The following is a 20,826-nucleotide window of genomic DNA, read 5'->3' as shown; positions in this document are numbered from 1 at the left end:
TTACCCGACAGTGGGTTCGACTTGAACCCAATACTCTTGTCTGATTCTTCTTGAACCTGGTCTGATTACTTGATTTTTTTCAACCGCAACTAATCCATCCATACTATTTTGCTTTTTTCATATACATTTTCTATTATAAATTATTAAGACGACTGAGCGAACCTACTTCTAGCTCTTAACCTATCGCCATAGATGTATAAGCAGATCATCCCGATGGCACACAGAATCGAGAGGCCGCCAAGCAGACTTACTCCTCCTCCCACGCCGAGTTTTTCGTACATGGGCCTAGAGAATAAGATCGAGCCAGCGGCGAAGGAGCTTCGTGCGAATGTGTTGGCGGCAAATAGGGAGGCCGAGTATTTCGGATAACACCGAGCAATATAGAAGCTCATACATTGAAATGCGATGAAGATGGAAATAAATAAAATCGTGAGGCCAATGATCGGCACGATCCAGTGGATGTCTGGTCGCGAGGTCCACGCTAATCGCAAGAAAAAGGAGTCTATTAGCATTATATATTCGTTCGCGAGATGTCTAGGATAAATAATAAAACACGTTGCTCACCGAAAATGAACAACCCGATCGGGGCAAGAAACGTCGTCGCCACTCCCGGAATCAGCCTTGCTTCGGGAAACCCGTATAGAGGCGGGGGTTCCCGACGCATTACAGACTCCGCCTTGAGTCGGAACCAGCCAATATAGCCTAACACGGCAATGAAAAGACCTGGAACAAAAGCCAGGAACGGCAAACCGGACTCTCCAAGATTAAAGCCGTGCATGTCGGAGAACACCATCGGGAACGCCTCGAAGAAAGAATAGTACGTTGCATAGAGAACTGCGGCGTAACATGTGGTGTAGAGGATGGCAGGGTCGAGCGCATTGATCTGAAAGGGCTTGATTAAAGCGTAGATAATTTCCTGGGATACACTCATATGAGCGCGCTTAAGATCTTCCTTGCTTGTCAACTCAGATCGTCCTGTACGAGCTCGAAGACGGTTCGCCCTCCTGTGTAAGATAGTGTCTGGGTTCGTCTCTGGCAGGGTCAAGAACATGAGCGTCCACACCGGCGCCGCCATCCAGAAGAGTTCCCATCCACTCCATCGCCAACCCTTCTCCGTTACCGCAAACCCAGATATAATAGGCCCCAATGCCGGCCCCAACGTCGCCGACGACGACCATATCGTCAGCACATAAGGCAGTTTCCACGCCACGAACATGTCGTCAAGAGTAGCACCAGCTGCAGCAAGGCAAGGCGACCCGAAAAAGCCCAGCAGAAAGCGAAGCACGAACAACCCGCCTAGGCTATTAACCAGTGAGGCACCAAGTGCTAACATCACGAAGATGAAAAAGGTCACTATAAAAATACCAGAGCGTCCGACTGCTGGCATCTCGGAGAGCGGCGACCAGAGAAGAGGCCCGAGCCCATATCCAAACACATACAGCGCGATACCAAGTGCAGCCACTTCGTAACTCGCGCCGAAGGAGGCCATTACGTCTGCCTCTGCTGGGGCGTACAAAGAGGAGCCTATGTAAACGGCAAAGGTGTATAAGCCCATCTGCGTGGTGATGAACAACTTTTTCCTGAACGGCCAGTTCACAGGGTTGGCCGGGTCTGTGGCACCGTACCAGTCCACTATGACAGGCTCGCGTATGGGAGTGGTGGACACGGGTATTGTCTGGACGGACGCCACACCGCCTTTAGGGGTTGCATTGCCGGCTACTGCTGGGCTCGGCAAACCGCTATCCCATATCTGCGAGGTACCAGCTTCAAGATCCTTCTCCTCGCAGGGCGTTACCGTACCCGTAGAGAAGACCGACTGTTCGACGCGGGAGGTGAATGCCTCTTGCTTGTTTAGCTCATATTCTAGCTTGCGATCTAGGAGTGCGGTTTGGCCACCGGCGCGTAGACTCGCCGGGAGCTGGAACGAGGGGAGCTCCTCTGGGTAAGGGAACAGATCTTTGCGGCCGAAGACTAGGCGCGCGATCTGCCCGATGCTGGTCTCGCGGATAACTTCCCGCATGCTTTAGTTGTCTATCCTTCGCGTGCTAGCAACTGACGGTGGGAAATATAAATCAAGGGGAGAAAAGACGGCAAAGAACTTGAGACGAGATCATGGTTTATTCCATCTCTAGGGAGTGCTTGGTTTCCTCCTTAAAAGTTGTGCGTGGGAAGGAATCAAGGCGATATCGCAACATTCTCTTCAGGGTCTGCATGCATGAGACAGCTCACTTCAGTCTTATCCCATCCACACACACCCACTCACGATAGGTACCTGATTAATCTAGATTTTGTGCCTGAGATAACGACTTGATGAGGATGCTCCGGACAGCTCATCACGATGTGAGGTCGGTCAAGGTAGTGTAATCTCGACTACGGCATGCGTACGACATGACGTCCTCGAAGATCGCGATTGACGGCCGCGTTTTTAAGTAACAGGAACCACATTCTCCATCTGATTGGTTAAACGGCGATGATATATGCGCATTTTCATCATATCGGGTCCGGACTTCCAAATTTGTAAGCTGGAGATAAGGTCTGTCAATACTTACTCGAGTTTATTTACCTCTCTGCGCTTGGCGGGCTTATGAAGCAAGAAAGTTCTTAGCTCGACGCGAGTCGTGCGTATAATTCCAAGATGTTGGTGCCCAAGGCCGGGGCCGGATTAGCATACCGAGATTACCCACACGAGGAAGATGGTGTGGGTGTGTGCAGAAGACGAAATTTTGAAGGGATATAACTGGTAAGTCCTTGGGGTAGGTCGCTTTTTCTGGGATATGGACACGGTTATATGTAGGAACGTGCGGAACGCATTACATATCCTACGTCCCCGGTAGTTTTTGACCCGGTCGAAAAATTCAGGGGTCGCGAATGAACTTCTCCCGATATTCGGTGGTAGGTGTGCTACGGCCCAGCCAATGAAGAGCCGTGAATATGTCGGCTCCCTCCTATATTTACACATGCAGCATAACCCGGCCCGGAATATGGTAATGGGGTCGTGGAGTCCAGCTTCTCGGGTTAGATATCTTTTCCCGGGCATCCGAAAAGGTTTAAGTACGGGCTTACAACTGCATCTTGATGTTCAAGCGAACCCTAAAGGGGACAGCCTGGTACTCTTTTTCCATCCAATGTGGACCTTACTGGTATATAACCTACCCAGCTCGTATAAAGGTCGTATCAAGTAGCAGAAGGTTGTGGAACGCATCCATAAACTCCATTTATTCAAACGTCCAATCTTGTGGGCTTTGGTCCTTATCTATTTGAACGGGAGTCGTCCTGTTGGCTTCTGGTATTCTCTCGATCCAAATGTAACGGTCTGGAACTGATCTTCTATACTACATACAAGTTTATCCCGGACGTCACTATCCCCACTTGAATTTGATGTGCTATCAAACTTCCGCAGATATATCACTTTTTTTCTTCAAGTCATTATCCACCACATCGTCCAGGATAGTATCATCCTTCTTGGCAGCGGCAATTCTCGCCAGCTTGAGCTTGCGCGTATCGCTCTCAGTCTGGCGGGTGACCCACCAGGTTATTAGGGTAGTGATCATGCAGCATGCCACGAGAGCCATAGCTATAGCAAAAGATATTTGGTACCGTGGGGCGTAAGCACTCCTGAAGATCTGAGGACCGATAGCACCTCCGATCTGGCCGTAGCTATTTACAAAGCCAATGGAGAATGCAGACCCAGTCGCTCGGCTAGTCGTCTGGACACGCCACGGCCACATCATGGGGTACCAGGCACTCGTAACTGTAACAAATGTTAATAATTACTTCTGTTATTAAGGGGCTAACGGGTTTGTTTATGTCTCGAGATCTCAATGAGCATACACTGTCTCGCAAGACAGACCGACGAATAGGGAAAAACGGATCTCTCAGCGTTACATACCAGCGTTGCCAATCATAGTCGCCGCATAAACAGCGCCGGTACCAGGGTATGCTATTAGAACCCCGTAACACGCGAGAATGATAGTGAGGAAAGAGAGCGGGTATAGCGGTCTCGGGAGCCGGCCGTTATCGGCGAAGACCCCAGATACGCCGATCACGATGAGGCCTAGGATCGTGATGGGGAGGTTAAGAAGCTGCGCCTGCGCGATCGAACTGAAATATGTCGTCAGAATCAACAAAATCCCCGTCCGTATATCCCTCGTGGATTAGGAGAGACTTACGTAAACCCAAGGTCTGCAATGACTGTTGGCTGATAGAAGCGCACCCCTGAAGTCCCAACGGTGAAGAAAGCCCAGATAAATGTAAAGAGCCACAATCTCTTGTCCTTCAATGATGAAACGATTTCCTATGATAATGTAAATATTAGCATTTCTTTTCCCCTTCAAATATGTGTTGCGAGTAGCAGCTCTTAGATCAAATGGGGTCATGTGTTTCTGACCCCTATCATTGGCGGCCTAAGAAGAGAACAAGAGGGGAAAATCGACGTTTTACATACACTAAGCTTGAAGTCCTGTTCCGCGGCTCTTGGAGAATTCGATGGGAGGCGCGCTTGTATGAATGCTTTCTCCTTATCCGTCAACCAGGACGCTGTCTCGGGGACTATCGAGACTCTGTCAGTGCTGAAGGCCGTAGCGTCGTCCAGCCAAATTAACTTACAGTCCGGTAAAAGGAACCATACACCAACCCCCACGATAATTGTTGCTATTGCTTCAACCAGGAATAACCTGACGAATATTAGCGATCTGAGCAATAGGTTATAAGAGCTGTCAGCAGTCTTACCACTGCCATCCAGACAACCCTCCTGCTCCCGAAGCATGGTCAAAGGCGAATGCAAGGATTCCACTAAATATTCCGCTCAAATTTCCGCATATGTCTGGGATATATATTAGCTCTAAAAAAAAGTATTTATTTCGCATATACCCACAGAAATAGAGAAGCCTAAGAGACATTTCATCTGGTCGATACCAGTAGGTCATTTGCAGTATAACTCCCGGAAACATTCCAGCCTCCGCTAAGGTAATGGTTAGCAGAGCCTCGTCCTGCGGTTTAAGATTCCTCACCTAAACCTAGAAGAAACCTCGTCACATATAGACCCTCTTTATTCTTAACGGCGACATGGCATGCTAGCATAATTCCCCACGTAATCATCTATAGGTAGTTCATCGTTAGCGTCCACATAATAAGAGTTACAGGCATAGGTGTTGCTCTCGATATGGGTGCCAGAGAGGTAGTTAAAGACTCATCAGGGGTGCTTACAATTCTCGACTGCCAATGCGAAGGTGAGAATTTCTTGAGCAGTAGGTTTGAAGGTGCTTCTCCGACGATGTATGGTATCTGTTTGGCATAGTGAGTTTTCATCATCAATCGCACTTAATATTATCATAGTTAACTAAACTCACATAGTATAAGACAGTAACTAAAGCATATTCATCAGACGTCAATCCTAACTGCGTCATGATATTATCAGGGGTTCCCCTATTCATAATACGAGCGTTTGAAACCTTGAGCCGCTCATGTTAGTCTTGCTCTCTTGCTTCTAGATTATGGCTAGGGATGTGATATAAAGCTTACGTTGTCCGAATCCAAGTTCTTGAACATGAAGATGATAGAACATAAAGGCATAAGATGCCAGTCAATTCGTCGAATGAGCTTCTTCTCTTCTTCTGCTGTTAATGCAGTACGCGCACGCATGCGTTCGGCATCATACCCATCGATGGCCTCGCCGGCGGATACATCGTCAGTTACTTCGCCTCTTGGGGCGTGGTGGAATCCATCATTGACGCTGCTGGAACTGGAATCTACAGCAGCCTCGGAAGACGTTGGTACAGTCGTCTTTGAACTCGACATCTTCTTTTTCTGGGATTAGGAAACCACAACCTTCTATCCGGAGAAAAAGGAGATTGCTCGGATTGGAAGATTATTATTTATGTAATGCAGCAGCGTCTCAAATAAGCTGCATCTTTTAAGTCTGAGGGCGAGTTGAAGAACGACGAACGACAAAAAAAAAAAAAAAGAAAAAAAAAAAACACAGCAGAAGCTCAGTAATGATCATAGAATCATTGCCCACTATTATTACGAATTTCTTGCTACAGGCTTGCCAAGATACGACATTATACCTAGTTGATATTATCTACTAGCATCAATTCTACGAAATAGACGTGTTGGAGTGGTGCGTACTAGTCGCTATAGAAAGACCCAAAACATCCCGTCTATCTTCTTATTATCGTTGATACCAACGTGCTGAAATGAGACACTCCGGGGTCCTTTCCGATAGAATGGTAGGGGATTGGGAGTTGGGGTTGGAGCTCTCGACCGATCAGAGTGCGCCCCCGAGATTCGCCATCAGCCGGGATGATCACGACTTCGATTAGCTCATATTAAGTCTCACGAACTGCGCAGAAGTGACAGAATCCGGTAGTTTGGAACCGACTGCCCCCCTCTTTGGTCGGCAGGACCCTTGAATCCATTTGGAATGAACGCTCGTAAGCCGATCACGCAATCGTGGAGGTCGTTACATCGGATCCGATGTCTGCTTAGCTATGTCATGCATAAATCGAACCGTACTTCCGGGTTACGGCGATCGCGTATTGTCGCGAGAGGCCATAAGTACAGCTTCACACTATATTTGGTTAATTAACGATATATCAATCTATATTGATATCCTCAAGATGGCGGCAGTCGCTACTAGAATCGCCGAGGGAAAGGCGGATATACCGACCTATCATCAGGTTCCGGAAACGAAATACGAGCGTAAGAGAACCTAACGCGCATTCATAAGGAGCGTTATATGCTGATATTGTGTGATATAGTCGACTGGGCAGATCTTGTAACATTGGATCTCTCCCAATTCGACCAGCCGGATGGAAAGCAGAAGCTTGCGGCACAGCTATTTGATGCTATTCAGAAGATCGGCTTCTTTTATATTACCAACTTTGGTTTAACCCAAGAACAGGTAGACAGACAATTTGCTATTGGCAAGGAAGTATTTCAGCTGCCGACCGAGGAGAAGCTGAAATACCGGGCAGACCTTGAGCATGGGGGATACAACGGCTATAAGCCACTCGGGCTTCGTGTAAGTTTCTTCACCTGCATATTCTATATCACTCCTCAGCTGAGATTTTGGTAGCAAGTGAAGCCTGGAGTATACGACAACACCGAGATCTACAACATACCTAAATTTATACCCGCATTCGAACAGCCACATCCCGAGATTATTAACGCGAACCGGAAGGAGATAGAAACATTTGCCCGGCACATCAACGATAACATTGTAGGCAAGCTCCTTGTCCTCTTTGCCATCATCTTAGAGCTGCCGGAGGATTACTTCCTGCAGAGACACCGGTATGAAGAAAAGAGCGACTGCCATTTGCGATACATGAAATACCACCATCGGACCGAGGAGCAGAACAAGACCCTAGGCAACGTATGGGTAAAGGGCCACACGGATTTCGGTAGCCTGACTCTACTTTTCCGGCAGCCCGTGAGTGCCTTACAGGTTCGCACACCTGAGGGGGAGTGGAAGTGGGTTAAGCCGTATCCACAAAGCATCACAGTAAATCTCGCCGACTCGCTAGAATTTCTGACGAACGGATTCTTGAAGAGCAGCATTCATCGTGTTGTTGCCCCGCCGCCCGACCAGGCCAATATAGACCGGCTGGGTGTTCTATATTTCGTGAGGCCCGAGGACAGCCTCGAGTTGAGGCCGGTAGTGAGTAATGTGTTGGAGCGCCTAGGATATAACAAGACCATGGATGGAAGTGCGGTTGGTATCACTGCCGGAGAGTGGGTGAAGGCGCGTGTTGCTGGGGGAGTCGCTAAAGATAAGGCGAGGAGTGATGTATCGGAGCAGGAGATCATTCGTGGCAAAACGGCTAAATATTACGACTAGACGTATCTTTCGATAAATATGGCCAACCCAAAATGAATTCACGCTGTCATGTTATAGGAGTGAGCGCTCAGCTATTCTTCGTTGACTAATGGTGCATCGTGCATCCAACTTTACGCATCATCGTTAATGTACTGATCGTACACTTCGGAGTAGAACTTCTTGCCGTTCTCGCGATGGCTGCGCACCTTCGTCCGTAGCTGCGACTCTCCCCAAGTATCATATTGGCCCTTCAGGAAGGCAGAGTCAATTGCGTGTCCCTCCTCAGATTCCCTACCGGTATCAAGGGTGCTGAAATGTGATTTAAGAGACCCAATCGCCTCTGACTTTGTGAGGTTTCGACGAACACCCTGGAAAAATGGTACGCTGTATCTTTCGTGCGGACCTGTGAGAACTCGATGCGTTGTCGCTTTGCATATCCCATTGGTCACCACCTCAAAAGCTTGGCCGATGTTGACGACGAAAGTCCCGGGTACTACAGGGACATCGACCCAGTCTCCGGCTTTGTTCAGGACTTGCAATCCCTTGACTTCAGGAGGCGATGCTTGAAGCAAGAATGTCCACCAACCCGAAGAATCCTTGTGAGGACCAACACCTTGCCGAGAACCTGCAGGGCCGCCATCTTGCAGTGCAGGATAGTGCACCAACTTCAAGCGATGCTGGTCTGATAGAAATGGCTGGAAGGTTCCAGAGGGAAGCGACAGGGCCTGGGCAACAAGATCTAGAAATCGTTCTCCCAAGGTAGTGAGCTTTCGTATATAGGATTCTACAGCAGACCGAAGTTCTGGATGCCCTTCTGGCCACTAGGAATATCAGTATTATATGCGGTTATAGCCCTCGAACTGTAGACAGACCTGGTTGGGGCCCCGCAGACGCTCGTACAACGGGAGACCAGGGTGCCACATTGCTGTAAGCTCCGTAGCAAATTCAAACTGTTCCCTCTGATCTTCTTTACCACCTGTGTTTTCACTACCAACGCCGCTATATCCAAGGAAATGCGGCGAATTCTCTAACGCAACAGAATTCTTGGCGTCCCTATCTAGTTCGAAAAGTGTAGGCAATGCATTCACCAACCCGTCAACAACGACTTCTGGGACGCCGTGATTTGACACATATAAAAAGCCAACTTCTGTGAGAGCATACCGAAGACTATCTAGTAAGCTAGGCTCAGCCGATTTGTCGTCTGCCCGCGAAAGATCTATTATCGGGATCTCGCTAAATGCTGTAGCCATTGTCTATAATTGATGTGATGGGATATTAACAACTCAGAAGATCAGTTTCTAGTATGAACAACCTACTATAAGATTTTAAATCTAAGTCTAAATCACGCCATTTTAACCCTATATCGCAACGTTTCCAGGTCAGCTTAGGATTGCGCTTCTCCGCAGCTTCAGATCACGTGCCGGAGTAGGCCAACAGTTCATAGCCTATATGTAGAAAATGGCATGTATTAATACAATAATTGAAGGAATGTGTCGAATCACTTGTTCAGTCGGGACGCTCTCTTAGGATCTCTCCAAAATAGGCAGGCTTCGCGGCGAATATCGTCCGGCTCGACTTTGGTATCGTGGGGTTGTACGACAAGCTGGAGTGCTGGTTTAGAATCGAGTCCATATCCCTCGGGCTCATACTTGGGCCACTCAGGAGAACCTGGGTACCTATGCGTATTCGGATCGCCAGTTGCGACGAAGCTGGATAGGTATCCGTGATGCACGTGGCCGATTTCTGGGTGCTGCACGTTGGGTTCGGGCCAAGTATACCTCCCGTCGGCCGCGTGCGGAATCCCGCGCCAAGCTGGGAAGCTGTTGTTGGTGTTGAAACGAGCTTTCCAAGTGGGTACGCCGGCGGTGGATACCCTATATGCGGTCTCTTGCACCGGGCAGATATATCCATAATCACTCCAAGCCGCAGATACACGAGCGTATTGTACTCCCCTCGGAGAATCTTTGAAGGGAGACGCAGCATCTGCCACAGGATCTGGGTACAGACTTACCAGCGACTGGAGCTCGTCCGCAGTCAGAAGCGGGGCAGTGATGTGCATATAATTCAAAAACTCGTCGTTTGTTTGCATATTACCTGGTACAGTGAATCTCCCCTCGTCCGTGACACTGGTCATAAGTGTCGGTACGTGGAAGAAAGTACCGTCAAGACCAGACTGCGAACCAAACTTTTCTAGCATTGGGCCCCCTTGTGTTGGCTGGAATGGCCATGTATTATTGTACTGAGAATCGTCGTATAGTTTTATGCTAATTTTCCTGATATCAGCTAATTTGGCAGAACGTAAACAGGCTAGAGCTGCTACATTGTCATCGATGGGACAATGGAGGTGTGTCATAAACTCCTCAAATTGACGGACGTAGAGAGGGTAGCTAGCATTTGGAAACGACCGCGCGGTGACGGACCCGGATTGAAGGATAACTCTAGCAAAATACGGCTTTCCAGCGTCCTCGCCATAGTTGTGAAAATGATGAATCCCCACAGAATGAGCGCCCGCAGAACGACCACCAAGGGTAATGTCTTCTGGGTTGCCGCCGAATGAGCTGATATGTTTTTGCATGAAGTGCTTCAAAAAGAAGTACTGATCTCGCAAACCAAGGTTGAGGAGGCCTTCTTTACTGAACATTACGGAGGGCAAGAAGCCAAGCGAATTGAGGCGGTAGTGAAAACTCACAACGACTATTGGCGCCTTGGACGATGCGACGAATGCGGCCCCATCTAGACTCTTACTACTGCCGAAATTGAAACTGCCTCCGTGAATATAGACGAAAACTGGAAGTTTTTTACTTAGTGGAACACCCTGCGTCCGGTACACATTGAAATTGAGACAAGCCTCCCCCTGAGCTTCTAGGCTCACGTATTTGGGATCTTGAATACACGCCTTCCCGTATGTCGTGGCTGCTTTCACGCCGTCGAATGGAGCTGGCCAGTCGATGGGTTTAAAACGGCCTTCCCCCACGGGTTGAGTTGCATAATCAATACCGAGCCAAGCATCAACTGGGTGCGAGAACGCAGCACCGCTCAGTGTGGTTTTTACCGGTCTCCCAGTGAAATTTCCATAGCCCTCAAGCGTGATGGGCGTATCTTGGACTGAGAAGGACTTTGAAGTATCGGCCTTGCACGTTCCTAGGATTGAGCACAATTGATCCGAGAGCCTCGTCGTTGTATAGAATGTCCGACCCCAGAAGAGCGTAAAACAAATAACAACGAAAATTGCGAGCCAGCCCAACTTTTTCACGTGTATCGCCATGTTATTAGGAGGCCTCTCGACTCTAGGCACGCATCCACGTAGACATGTGAATACCCCTGAGGCTTAGGTGAGAAACCTGGTCGGTATGCCTGCAGCCTGGTCCTGTCTCAAATGATGCCGTAGTTAATTCTTTGGGATAAATTGTACCTGCATATCGGACCGGTATGATGTAATAGGGAATGGACGTGGGGATGTTAGAGTAGACGTTAGCTTTTCGGGACCTCGGGGACGTTCGGATACCGAATGCCAACGGCTTATGCAAGTAGGACCATCCGAGCGGTACGTAACGGGTACATTAGGTATACTTGTAAAATATATATGCAACACCAAGTAAGGAAGATTACCTAAGGTATATAAATGCGGTTATAGCAGAGAGCACTAAATCAATAAGAGAATATACTCTTTATACACTACAAAAGGAAATCGAGCTTAATATATTCCAAACTTATACGCCGTATTTTATAGCTTAGGTACTTACATACCTCCCACCTTAAGTACCCAATGCCCGTATATAGTTGCATTATGTACCTAATATGTACATCATTTAGGTATAGACAAACACGCTAATAATAAGTGACCTAAGTATAACCTGCCACGCTAAGTCGTCAGAATAGACATGATTGGCTAAACGGCTGCTGCCCCGGATCTGCCGCGTCCCTAACGCTGCTAACGGTGGCTTAGCACATGTGAAATGTCAAATTGCCCCCCCACTTTCTGCAATGAATCCAATCCCGTCCAGTCTCCTTCAATTGCATTGCACCGACTCTCACTCTCTGGACACTACTGCCTTCGGTTCGGCATTCCGAGAAGCCCAATTACTTGATTTGGACCTTTTCGACATCCTTTTCGATGGCTTCGTTTATATGCCCTTATCGACGTAAAAGACATATAATTCTTCGTCAGCGGTTATGATATTATGATATTGCGGAATAATGCCTCCAAGAAGATCACATAAAAAATCTCGTGCCGGATGCCGAAGATGTAAAGCTCGAAAAATAAAGGTATGTGTGTGGTCTGGATCTAATTGCGCCTGAAAGGGTGTGAATAAGAAAGGGAAAAATGAAAAAATGAAACGGAAAAGAAAAGGGAGCGGCGCAGCTGATGCGTTCGCAGTGCGACGAAGTCCATCCTAGATGTGGAAATTGTACCAAGCATGGCGTTGCTTGCGACTTTGAGCATCCCGGCATCGTCGATACTCTTAGTCCAGTCGAAACCCCCCGTCCGACGACATCTACAAGTAACTGCGATAGTCCCTCGACGAGTACTCTTCCACCGACGCCCTCCGTAGAGTCGAGCACGCCTCTTCCCTTTTATCGAAATCCAGAACCTCTTCCTTTGACAAACTCGAACAAAAGTAATCGCATGATGGAGTTAAAACTATTACATCATTACACCACCATTACTTGTCAGACTCTGGCCATATCTTCGCCCGTGAGCGAGAAGATATGGCGGGATACTGTCCCGAACCTTGCTTTTACCGGTGCCGAATTCTTAGCCGACGCTTTGCTTGCTGTTTCCGCTCTCCATCTACGGTCACACGCTCCACAGGACCAAGAGCTTATACGCGCCAGTCATTCATATATGGCGTCAACCCTTTCGGAATATAGCGCAAGACTCGGCAAGGGTATAAACGAGTCAAACGCTGAAGCGCTGTTCCTTACCGCTGCCCTCATTGCGTTCCAGTCGACGGCGTCTCGCATTTTCACTAGAGATGATAGTGGTGACTTAAAGGACCGATCTGATGGATATTCCCTGCCGCTGTCATGGTTTCACTCGTTTCAAGGAATTAAAGCTGTTGTGGCTTCCAGTTGGCAATGGCTACGCCATAGTGGAATCGTGATTCCAATAATCGAGTCTCAGCCCGCGCTTAATCTTGATCTGTCAGGGCAAAACGCGAATTTCTTCGGGCATCTACTAGCTGGAGTGGAAGAGGAGGTTACCAGCCTAGATGATCCCACTATCCAGGAGCTGACGCGCCAGGCCTACCAGCATGCCGTCGCCGTGCTTGACTGGGCTCATAAGATACCCCATACCGGTGCCCCTCTCGTGTTTCTCGCGACCGTTTCGCGCCGTTTTGTAGAACTGCTCGAGTCCCGGCGCCCACGTGCTCTTGCAATTCTTGCTAGTTATTTTGGTTTACTAAAGTCTCTCGATAGTGTTTGGTGGTTGAAGGGCTTAGCGCGTCGCGAAGTCATGGGTATTGTTTCCCTATTCGATCCAGACGATGAAGAATGGTGGCCTCGTCTGCAATGGCCTGTACGGATTGCATTATACGAGGGCGATTTCATACCACCAGACGTATGGGGCGCGGAATCTTGCACGGAGACGGCGCTCTTGGACCAAAGCGGCCAGAATGGAGGCTACGTCAGTCATATTGAGCTCGTGAGTCAAATGTTTTCCGCCGTGCAGAATATGCCCCCAACGATGCCAGGCGACGCCCTTGATGCACTCGCACACCAGACCGTTTTAGCTCGGTCCCAAGAATTCAGCCAGCAGATGTCACTCCGAGATGATACGCACGTGTTACACTGAAACTTCAGTAACTACACCCGTTCGTGTCCAGCGTCGTTGATCCGAGCTCGAACGGCTTAGGCAGGATCACACCTTCCAGAGCACGACCCAGTCGAGTAGAATGATATTTGCTTCTTGGGCGCCTTAGATGTGCATTGCATGACTACCTACGCAACTAAACGCTACAACGTTGGAAGTTTTCGTGAGGCTGATGTACAGCAGCATCGAACGATTCGTCACACAGAGGGTGAAAATATGTAATATTGAGATTTTCGTTCCCGAGGATGCAGTATCGATACCATGATCTATCTCTCTCGGGATAGTTTTATTGGGGTTCGAGCAGCTAAGGACATAAGTTACTAAGGCGACGTAGCGCCAACACCCATATATACTACACGAAGCTACTGGCTTTATTGTAGAGCGTGTTGGCAGAAGACAAAAGGGGCGACAGCGTATACGCACACCCCGACGTAGTTGTCCGCCGGTATATGGCAGATGGGTTAATACGAAGGGAAAGGATATGGGGATCGCTAGCTAACTATGTATTATACAGTACGTGCAGTGTTAAGCTGACTACGACGTAGGTAACCCTATTTTAAGGAGGGATTAAAACACCACTATTAATAGATAAACTCCAACTTCCCATGTCTACGAAGAGTATGCTATCTATATAATAATAGCTCTAATTTCCCTAAAAAAGATTCCTGTCTATGGCAATAAGGGCTTAGCTTAGTAACATATCACATAGTATTGCCTACGTTGAAAAATGTGCCAAAATAACATATCAAGTATAATAATGTGCTCTAGTATCTAGTTAGACTAGTGGTTTGCATACCTAATGGATCTGGTGGCGTCCGGGTATCCGAGACGGATTAATTAGGATTCCGGCTCGGCCCCCGGGGCGCATCTCGGATACCTTAGAAGACGAAGTCGGGGTTCGGGGATCAATTGCGGCACAGCCGGAGTCAGGCCGTCCAATGGGCGCGATTTAAGCTATGTGCGATTGTTACTATGTTATGCATTGTACAACGGAGTATTTACCAAACACAGCATCTGGTATGCTGTGCTATAAATGCAGTACCTTTAGATCTCAGTCTTCGCGTCTCAGATATTAAGAGATGCCGTAGTACATGTACTTCCGCTACGTGATACTATATAAAGGATTCGATTCTAAAGAGGTACCTGACCTACGTCCAAAGGGGATAAACATGGATCCTCTTCAGCATCAACGTCAGTGATGTAGTCGTGCATGCCTTTCTATAAGCTTCACTTAGTTAGGCAATGTCAGATAACTTGAGAATTAGAGCTGATCGAGAAGGAATGTTATGAGTTCAGTTATCATCTTCTTATCTTATACAATGGATCATCGTGGTGCATGGCCTTAGAGTTCCTGGACCTTATACTGGTAACTACCCCGCTCTCGGTAGGTAGCTTACCGTATCATCGGGAGGGGGCCGGTAACAGGTTTCTCCTCATAAACAAAACGTTCCAAGGTTGCAGAAGGATCGTATCGAATTTCGAGATGGAATTCTTTTCAAGTCAAGCGTTTCTTATCTCACCCCGTTCCGACGAAATAGCTGACCTAGTCGATCTGCTCAACCGGTACATTAAGACCAATGCCATTTAATGCTCGGGTTGCTGCTTCAGCTAGTCGAGCCCTATTATCGAGCCCAAAGCAACATCCTCTTCCTTTTCGTGCTGATATTATAGTACACGCGAGACCATACTCCAAGATGCTGCAAGGGTGTGTGCTGAAGAACGTATTTATCAAGAATGAAGGCCCTAGCATAGGGGCTTGGCAGACTCTGCCGGGTCAGAATGTTTCGAGAATATTGGCACGCACCGGTTTCGACTGGGTGATGGTTGATTGCGAGCACGGAAACATGGATGGTATGAGACCTGATCCTGTCCGGAAAGGAGCCGACGATTGAACACGAATATCCGCTTCAACGTCCCTAAAGGATACAGCTGACACTTATTTCGTAAAGACGCCGCAATGCACGAAGCCGTCCCAGCTATCGCTAGCTGTGGAGTTAGCCCTCTCGTGAGGATTCCTGATATGCAAGGCTGGATGATTAAACGTAAGTCCATTTATCGAACCCGGCAATACCGTGTATCTAACACCTAGTTAAGGTGCTTTAGATGCAGGGGCACACGGCGTAAGTGGCTAGCAAGCAGCAACGAGGATTAGTACAACGTTAACGAAACAGATTCTGGTTCCTCTTCTCCGTTCCGCTGATGAGGCCAAACGAATCGTCAGCGCAGCCAAGTTTCCGCCCCAAGGTCAGCGCGGGCTCGGATCGCCATTCTCTATGGAACGTTTCAACCCGGTGCCAAGCATGACGGAGTATCTACAACATGCTAACGAATCGCTCCTGACGATGGTCCAAATAGAGACGCAAGAAGCGCTTGACGCCGTCGAGGAGATAGCTGCCGTCCCAGGAGTTGACGTTCTCTTCGTGGGGCCTTTCGACTTGGGGAATAATATTGGCCATCCCATACTAAACGGCGTCATTAAACCCGAGTTAGAACAGGCGATTGACCGAATCCTAGAGGCGACTAATAAGGCAGGGAAGAAGTGCGGATTCTTCGCCACGGGCGGAGAACAGGCCAAGCAGTATGCCGATAAGGGATTCCATATGATCAGCGTCGCACTTGACGCGACGCTCTTGCAGGCATCGCTGGGCGTATCGTTAAGCACTGCTAGAGGGCAGCAAGCACCGCAAGCTGGTGGAAGATACTAGGTCTATAAGCCCTCGTAATGAAGTTTGTACATTAGTAATATCACTTAGGTGTCTACACCTTCATCTCATCCCGAGCTTGGCTGCTTTATGCTTTCTCGACGAGATCCATTTTATCTTTTACTTGATCAGCAGTGAACCGGTGCATGAGCTTGACGGCTTTCGAAGCCGACTGTGGATGCTCTTCTGGGGCCGAAGACTTGCTGATGTGAATCTATCAAGGTATTTGTTAGTCTATATTATTTATTGATGAAGGCTATATACATACCACCGGGACATCAAATTCATACAGGTCCCGCCATCTAGGCTTAACATCTGACTTGATGATATCGATCTCCTCGAATTGAAATGGCCGGGAATCCCAAACGTCGGAGAGAACTGATCTGGCTTTGGTACAGAGTCCACAGTTTTCACGCGTGAACAGTGTAATCCTACAGGCCTGAAGCAATCTACATGTAGCGCGCATTTTGAAGTTTAAAGTCTCGGGGCGTTGAAATATGCATTACCAAGCAAGGCGATTCAGGTTGGATGAGGTTTTGGTTAAATTTAAAGAACTCAATTTAAAAGGAGATAGATGGTACGATCAACATATCTAATCTTATGTTAAGCCATCCGAATAGTTGCTAGGATAGAAAATTACCTAAGATAATACTGTTATATGCATATACGCATATCCTATTATACATCATTGAGTTTACATATTGAAGGTCAGATAGCTTCACCCCACCAAGCGGGGTACACAAATTCTGCCGGTGTGAAAAGAGTATGTACCTCCCGTATAAATGCTTCTAAAGGCATGCACGTACTATAAAGAACGTACGTCATAGGCTCTGAAGTTACCTAAAAAGGTACTATGTGGACTTGGCTTAGTGCAGAGCTCCCACAAACAGACACAAACAGAAGGCGGTGAGAAGCTTCGAGGCTCTCGTAGCTTCCATCAGCTTCATCTATAACATGTTTAATTAACAAATAGTTTCAATAAATACAACAAATATTAGGTACACTTTCTTAGCAAACTCCCCAGAGAAAAATACCAACTCAACTTGATTTAGTCAGTTGATTCTTACATCAATTCTTCGCTAAGATCATACATACAATACGTGCATCCAACAATGGCTCAGAAGTGTGTCCACAAAGGTTGTGGCAAGGATTACACCGATCCGGATGAGACCTGTGTTTACCATCCGGGTCCTCCAATCTTTCACGAGGGTCAGAAAGGTGGGTAACCTGTTATATAACCGGCTTAACTACCTATGTATAAACGGCAAGAGATTCGCTAACGCAAGTCTACATTCACCATGTTTAGGCTGGAAGTGTTGTAAACCAAGAGTCCTAACCTTTGACGAATTCCTCGAGATCCCGCCTTGCACGGAAGGAAAGCATAGCACAACTGATCTCCCCCCGGAGATCGAGAAGAAGACTCCGGAGAACATCGACGCGAATTCGGCCCTAGCTTCAAAACTCACCGAGGCTGTATCAGCAGTACCTACTCGCGCCCCTCTCACTCCTCAGCCTGCTCCTACTGCGCCCCCGCCGCCTCCCGAGTCCGAAGATGACGATCCATCTCTCGACATCCCCGACGGCAAGGTTTGCCGCCGGAAAGGCTGCAATGTAGCTTACAAGAAGAGTCAAGGCAGATCTGATGATGAGAAATGTGTTCATCACCCTGGCGCTCCCATATTCCACGAAGGCAGCAAGGGCTACAGCTGTTGCAAGAGGCGGGTGCTAGAGTTCGATCAGTTCATGAAAATTGAGGGATGTAAAACCTCGCCTAGACACTTATTCATCGGCTCTGGACAACAGAAGAACAAGTCCGGTGCGGCTAATTCTTCCGTGTCCGCGAACGGTGAGGAGTTGCTTGAGACTGTGCGCCATGACTTCTACCAGACGCCTTCGACGGCAATAGCTTCTTTCTTCCTCAAGAAGATTGACAAGGACAAAGCGTCGGTAAAATTCGAGTCCCAAACAATTGAACTTGACCTACCAACAAGTGATGCGCAACCTAAGCGCTATAAGACCAGCGTCCCATTATTCGGGCGCATTGACCCAGAAAAGTCGACGTACAAGATTCTCGGTACGAAGCTCGAAGTTAGCTTGTATAAGGCGGATGGCGTGAGCTGGCCGGTCCTGCGGAGCGACGAACGACTGACAGGCGAGATCTTGCAGGTTGGACGGGCAGGACGCGTGTAGCCTATCATCCTGTCATCATATCATCCTAACAGAGTACTTGACTATCTGGAAATCTGCTTGTTTCGGTCATAAAGATCTATGACCATCAGCATAGTAATGACCATTTTTAAGGGGAAGGAAAAAAAACGTCTACTCGATCGGGACATTCACAAGTGTCAGGCTAATCCCTGCGCAGATCATAGCCACCCTCTTCACCCTCCCTTGTCGAACCGGGAAACCGTCAATACCAATCCCACAGTAGACGGCATGAAGACATTGAATCATCAATTATGTCATACTCCTATATCAAAAAGACAAATTTCAACGGTAAATTCCATCTTAACAGGCTCATCCGTTCCACTTGCTCGATATGACGCGTAAACGCCAAGAGAGGTTTTAGGCTCAAGCCTTTTCGGAAAGTTTCTTTTAGACTGAAAGTTCGCTACGACATGAAACAAGCTACTAAAGAGATATTCACTCTCGTCTTCGTTTATTGGAGGGTCACGTGCTAAAAGACAGTCGCCGCTTTTAGCTACATAGTAATTCTTCTACATAAACTACGATCCGCGAGTCGATCATCTGATAAGAGCTACATAGGTAGTACACGATCCAGGTAGCTTTAAATATCAATTAACTAAAGACAAACTCCATATATACGTAGAACGCATCGAGTGATTTACGTAGACCATAGTCCTCGTATTTAAATTGTGAATCTACATATCTCGACTGACAGGAGGACTAACTAGCATATAAATAAACTTCCATCGTCACCCACGTAGGTTCACCTTCACATAGGAGACGATCTCTGCGGGACAGTCCGTATATGTACACGTCTTCCTACTTACACGTTAACATATTATGAAACGATAAGCATGATTTATTATTAGGCAAGCATCTGCCTTGAACCCATGTATGGATTAGTAGAACCTGAAGATCTCATTGAACTACGTAAATAAGTGATAATTATATAACTACCACAGCTTAGAAGTATGTAATATTAAGGTAAATTTGGAAAATTCCCCGAGTACGTAGATAGGCGGATAATCGACTTGCCATTCGACAACCCGGCAAAGCACGGCCACTTCCTTACGCGTTCGTCGTCGCCCACGTCCATCGCGAAGTACAGGCATAGTTCATTTTCCCGGGGGCGGCTGTTATGCCCTTGCTCTTGCTCTTCGGGTGTAGCGCTAGCGAAAGACGGAAAATTAGAAATCGGAGCCAAGTGGTGGTGAATAGGTACGCATAGCGGATTTTAGGTAGGGGTTCGGCACACGGGATTCGAGTAGGTATGTAGGTTAGGTTAGGTAACTTACCTTGGACAAAGAGAGTCGCTGTCTTCCCGCTTCCCGCCCGCCTCGACATCCTCGGTGTCCCTTCGGGTCCGTGTGCGGGCCCGCGCGCGATCGTAGAACATCCGGAGCGCGATTTGGATAACGTGTCCGAATCCCGCGACTACTAGAACAGGGGTGCCTAGCGCGAGAGCAAAGAGCCTATGTAGAGCAAAGAGTTAGTTACTTAGAAACTGCCGCGGAACGGAACGCTGTGTAGGGGAACGGGGGTCCGGGGTTCTTACGGAAGCCGGACGTTGCTGAGATGGTGCCACAGCGCCAGTACGACACCGAGAATGGCAATCTCGGAGCCTAGTTGTAGCATCGTCCACGTAGCCCAGTATAGAGCCATGAGGTCCTCGCCGTCGCAGAATTGTAGTGCTAGAAGCGCGAACACTTCGACCACTAGGATGACGGCCGCGATTAAGAACAGTAATGTGCACCACTGCGATAGCAAGAGTTAATAAACAACATCTCTCTAAGGAGCGGCGGCTTGGGGCATATCTTAAGAGAAGAAACTCTTAACTAGTTTAGGTTGGAAGTATTAACTTCCAAAACAGACTGGAAATGGCGAAGAAAGGAGTTTCAGCGGTTCATACAGCAAGGCCGATTTTAACCCTCCGCCGAAATTTATCTTCACAGAACCCTTGTTTTTCTCGATACATCATCGTCCTATATATCCAGCATCGATCTTAGTTAGTCACACTTCAACAACATCTAGGGGTTAGAATAGAAGACGGCATCACGTACGATTGATAAACCCACGACGAAACAAACAAGATACCGATTACCAGAAAAAAGAGCGTCCAGTAGATACCGTCGAAATGGATCCTATCGAGGCCTGATGCGAATTGAGCGTAATGAGGGCATCTCAAGGGGTCGAAGGGTGTAAACTGCCCGCCCATCTTGGTCTGGAGACGAACGGTAAACGGGCTACGTAGCGTAAAAAGAAACGGTAAGAATTAATGACAGTAAATGGAAGACGCTTTTACTTTC

General features: G+C 47.9%; 10 protein-coding genes across 10 annotated transcripts; 4 read left to right on the top strand and 6 right to left on the bottom strand.

The window, feature by feature from the left end:
* Window positions 1-143: 143 nt before the first annotated feature.
* F5Y00DRAFT_250997 (MFS general substrate transporter) lies at window positions 144-2,020 on the bottom strand (the record flags this gene model as incomplete). The annotated part of the gene is made up of 3 exons (XM_048009791.1): window positions 144-481; window positions 565-1,642; window positions 1,826-2,020. 3 exons carry the CDS (start codon window positions 2,018-2,020, stop codon window positions 144-146), a joined length of 1,611 nt encoding a protein of 536 aa, XP_047868716.1.
* Window positions 2,021-3,207: 1,187 nt separating this feature from the next.
* F5Y00DRAFT_272427 (putative pantothenate transporter) lies at window positions 3,208-5,796 on the bottom strand (the record flags this gene model as incomplete). The annotated part of the gene is made up of 11 exons (XM_048012973.1): window positions 3,208-3,751; window positions 3,890-4,101; window positions 4,170-4,294; window positions 4,445-4,548; window positions 4,606-4,673; window positions 4,729-4,822; window positions 4,874-4,960; window positions 5,010-5,097; window positions 5,206-5,283; window positions 5,349-5,450; window positions 5,521-5,796. 11 exons carry the CDS (start codon window positions 5,794-5,796, stop codon window positions 3,387-3,389), a joined length of 1,599 nt encoding a protein of 532 aa, XP_047868715.1. The 3' UTR covers window positions 3,208-3,386.
* Window positions 5,797-6,617: 821 nt separating this feature from the next.
* F5Y00DRAFT_250996 (Clavaminate synthase-like protein) lies at window positions 6,618-7,837 on the top strand (the record flags this gene model as incomplete). Its single annotated transcript, XM_048009790.1, has 3 exons — window positions 6,618-6,699; window positions 6,759-7,021; window positions 7,076-7,837. 3 exons carry the CDS (start codon window positions 6,618-6,620, stop codon window positions 7,835-7,837), a joined length of 1,107 nt encoding a protein of 368 aa, XP_047868714.1.
* A 55-nt stretch (window positions 7,838-7,892) lies between these two features.
* Window positions 7,893-9,221, bottom strand: F5Y00DRAFT_154558 (putative hyoscyamine 6-dioxygenase). Its single transcript, XM_048004589.1, has 3 exons — window positions 9,133-9,221; window positions 8,689-9,069; window positions 7,893-8,637 (listed from the first exon to the last, which is right to left on the bottom strand). The coding sequence occupies exons 2-3, from the start codon at window positions 9,064-9,066 to the stop codon at window positions 7,948-7,950; spliced, it is 1,068 nt and encodes a 355-aa protein (XP_047868713.1). The 5' UTR covers window positions 9,067-9,069; window positions 9,133-9,221; the 3' UTR covers window positions 7,893-7,947.
* On the bottom strand, window positions 8,689-11,431 carry F5Y00DRAFT_226087 (alpha/beta-hydrolase). The gene is made up of 2 exons (XM_048006278.1): window positions 9,133-11,431; window positions 8,689-9,069 (listed from the first exon to the last, which is right to left on the bottom strand). Exon 1 carries the CDS (start codon window positions 11,079-11,081, stop codon window positions 9,315-9,317), a length of 1,767 nt encoding a protein of 588 aa, XP_047868712.1. The 5' UTR covers window positions 11,082-11,431; the 3' UTR covers window positions 8,689-9,069; window positions 9,133-9,314.
* Window positions 11,432-11,819: 388 nt separating this feature from the next.
* F5Y00DRAFT_226086 (uncharacterized protein) lies at window positions 11,820-14,317 on the top strand. The gene is made up of 2 exons (XM_048006277.1): window positions 11,820-12,082; window positions 12,195-14,317. Exons 1-2 carry the CDS (start codon window positions 12,014-12,016, stop codon window positions 13,611-13,613), a joined length of 1,488 nt encoding a protein of 495 aa, XP_047868711.1. The 5' UTR covers window positions 11,820-12,013; the 3' UTR covers window positions 13,614-14,317.
* A 1,008-nt stretch (window positions 14,318-15,325) lies between these two features.
* F5Y00DRAFT_258038 (Phosphoenolpyruvate/pyruvate domain-containing protein) lies at window positions 15,326-16,336 on the top strand (the record flags this gene model as incomplete). Its single annotated transcript, XM_048010635.1, has 4 exons — window positions 15,326-15,482; window positions 15,581-15,673; window positions 15,726-15,751; window positions 15,803-16,336. 4 exons carry the CDS (start codon window positions 15,326-15,328, stop codon window positions 16,334-16,336), a joined length of 810 nt encoding a protein of 269 aa, XP_047868710.1.
* A 42-nt stretch (window positions 16,337-16,378) lies between these two features.
* F5Y00DRAFT_154523 (uncharacterized protein) lies at window positions 16,379-16,922 on the bottom strand. The gene is made up of 2 exons (XM_048004587.1): window positions 16,602-16,922; window positions 16,379-16,547 (listed from the first exon to the last, which is right to left on the bottom strand). The coding sequence occupies exons 1-2, from the start codon at window positions 16,797-16,799 to the stop codon at window positions 16,422-16,424; spliced, it is 324 nt and encodes a 107-aa protein (XP_047868709.1). The 5' UTR covers window positions 16,800-16,922; the 3' UTR covers window positions 16,379-16,421.
* A 337-nt stretch (window positions 16,923-17,259) lies between these two features.
* Window positions 17,260-19,147, top strand: F5Y00DRAFT_226081 (integrin beta-1-binding protein). Its single transcript, XM_048006276.1, has 2 exons — window positions 17,260-17,551; window positions 17,640-19,147. The coding sequence occupies exons 1-2, from the start codon at window positions 17,446-17,448 to the stop codon at window positions 18,521-18,523; spliced, it is 990 nt and encodes a 329-aa protein (XP_047868708.1). The 5' UTR covers window positions 17,260-17,445; the 3' UTR covers window positions 18,524-19,147.
* A 296-nt stretch (window positions 19,148-19,443) lies between these two features.
* F5Y00DRAFT_272425 (uncharacterized protein) lies at window positions 19,444-20,735 on the bottom strand (the record flags this gene model as incomplete). The annotated part of the gene is made up of 5 exons (XM_048012972.1): window positions 19,444-19,689; window positions 19,816-19,992; window positions 20,076-20,275; window positions 20,430-20,502; window positions 20,581-20,735. The coding sequence occupies 5 exons, from the start codon at window positions 20,733-20,735 to the stop codon at window positions 19,500-19,502; spliced, it is 795 nt and encodes a 264-aa protein (XP_047868707.1). The 3' UTR covers window positions 19,444-19,499.
* Between the last annotated feature and the right edge of the window lie 91 nt (window positions 20,736-20,826).

This window comes from Daldinia vernicosa (genome assembly GCF_022497035.1).
Source record: "Daldinia vernicosa strain CBS 139.73 unplaced genomic scaffold F5Y00scaffold_5, whole genome shotgun sequence".
Classification (NCBI taxonomy): Eukaryota; Fungi; Ascomycota; class Sordariomycetes; order Xylariales; family Hypoxylaceae; genus Daldinia; species Daldinia vernicosa.
The sequence above is the reverse complement of the archived record's forward strand: the minus strand, read 5'-3'. Positions and strand labels throughout refer to the sequence as shown.

Coding starts and splice junctions, on each gene's coding strand:
- F5Y00DRAFT_154558 (XM_048004589.1), bottom strand. CDS start 9,066: ATGGCTACAGCATTTAGCGAGATCCCGATAATAGATCTTTCGCGGGCA. Junction 8,638..8,688: donor GTCTGCGGGGCCCCAACCAG/GTCTGTCTACAG, acceptor TGATATTCCTAG/TGGCCAGAAGGGCATCCAGA.
- F5Y00DRAFT_226087 (XM_048006278.1), bottom strand. CDS start 11,081: ATGGCGATACACGTGAAAAAGTTGGGCTGGCTCGCAATTTTCGTTGTT.
- F5Y00DRAFT_226086 (XM_048006277.1), top strand. CDS start 12,014: ATGCCTCCAAGAAGATCACATAAAAAATCTCGTGCCGGATGCCGAAGA. Junction 12,083..12,194: donor GTAAAGCTCGAAAAATAAAG/GTATGTGTGTGG, acceptor ATGCGTTCGCAG/TGCGACGAAGTCCATCCTAG.
- F5Y00DRAFT_154523 (XM_048004587.1), bottom strand. CDS start 16,799: ATGCGCGCTACATGTAGATTGCTTCAGGCCTGTAGGATTACACTGTTC. Junction 16,548..16,601: donor ATGAATTTGATGTCCCGGTG/GTATGTATATAG, acceptor ATACCTTGATAG/ATTCACATCAGCAAGTCTTC.
- F5Y00DRAFT_226081 (XM_048006276.1), top strand. CDS start 17,446: ATGGCTCAGAAGTGTGTCCACAAAGGTTGTGGCAAGGATTACACCGAT. Junction 17,552..17,639: donor CTTTCACGAGGGTCAGAAAG/GTGGGTAACCTG, acceptor CACCATGTTTAG/GCTGGAAGTGTTGTAAACCA.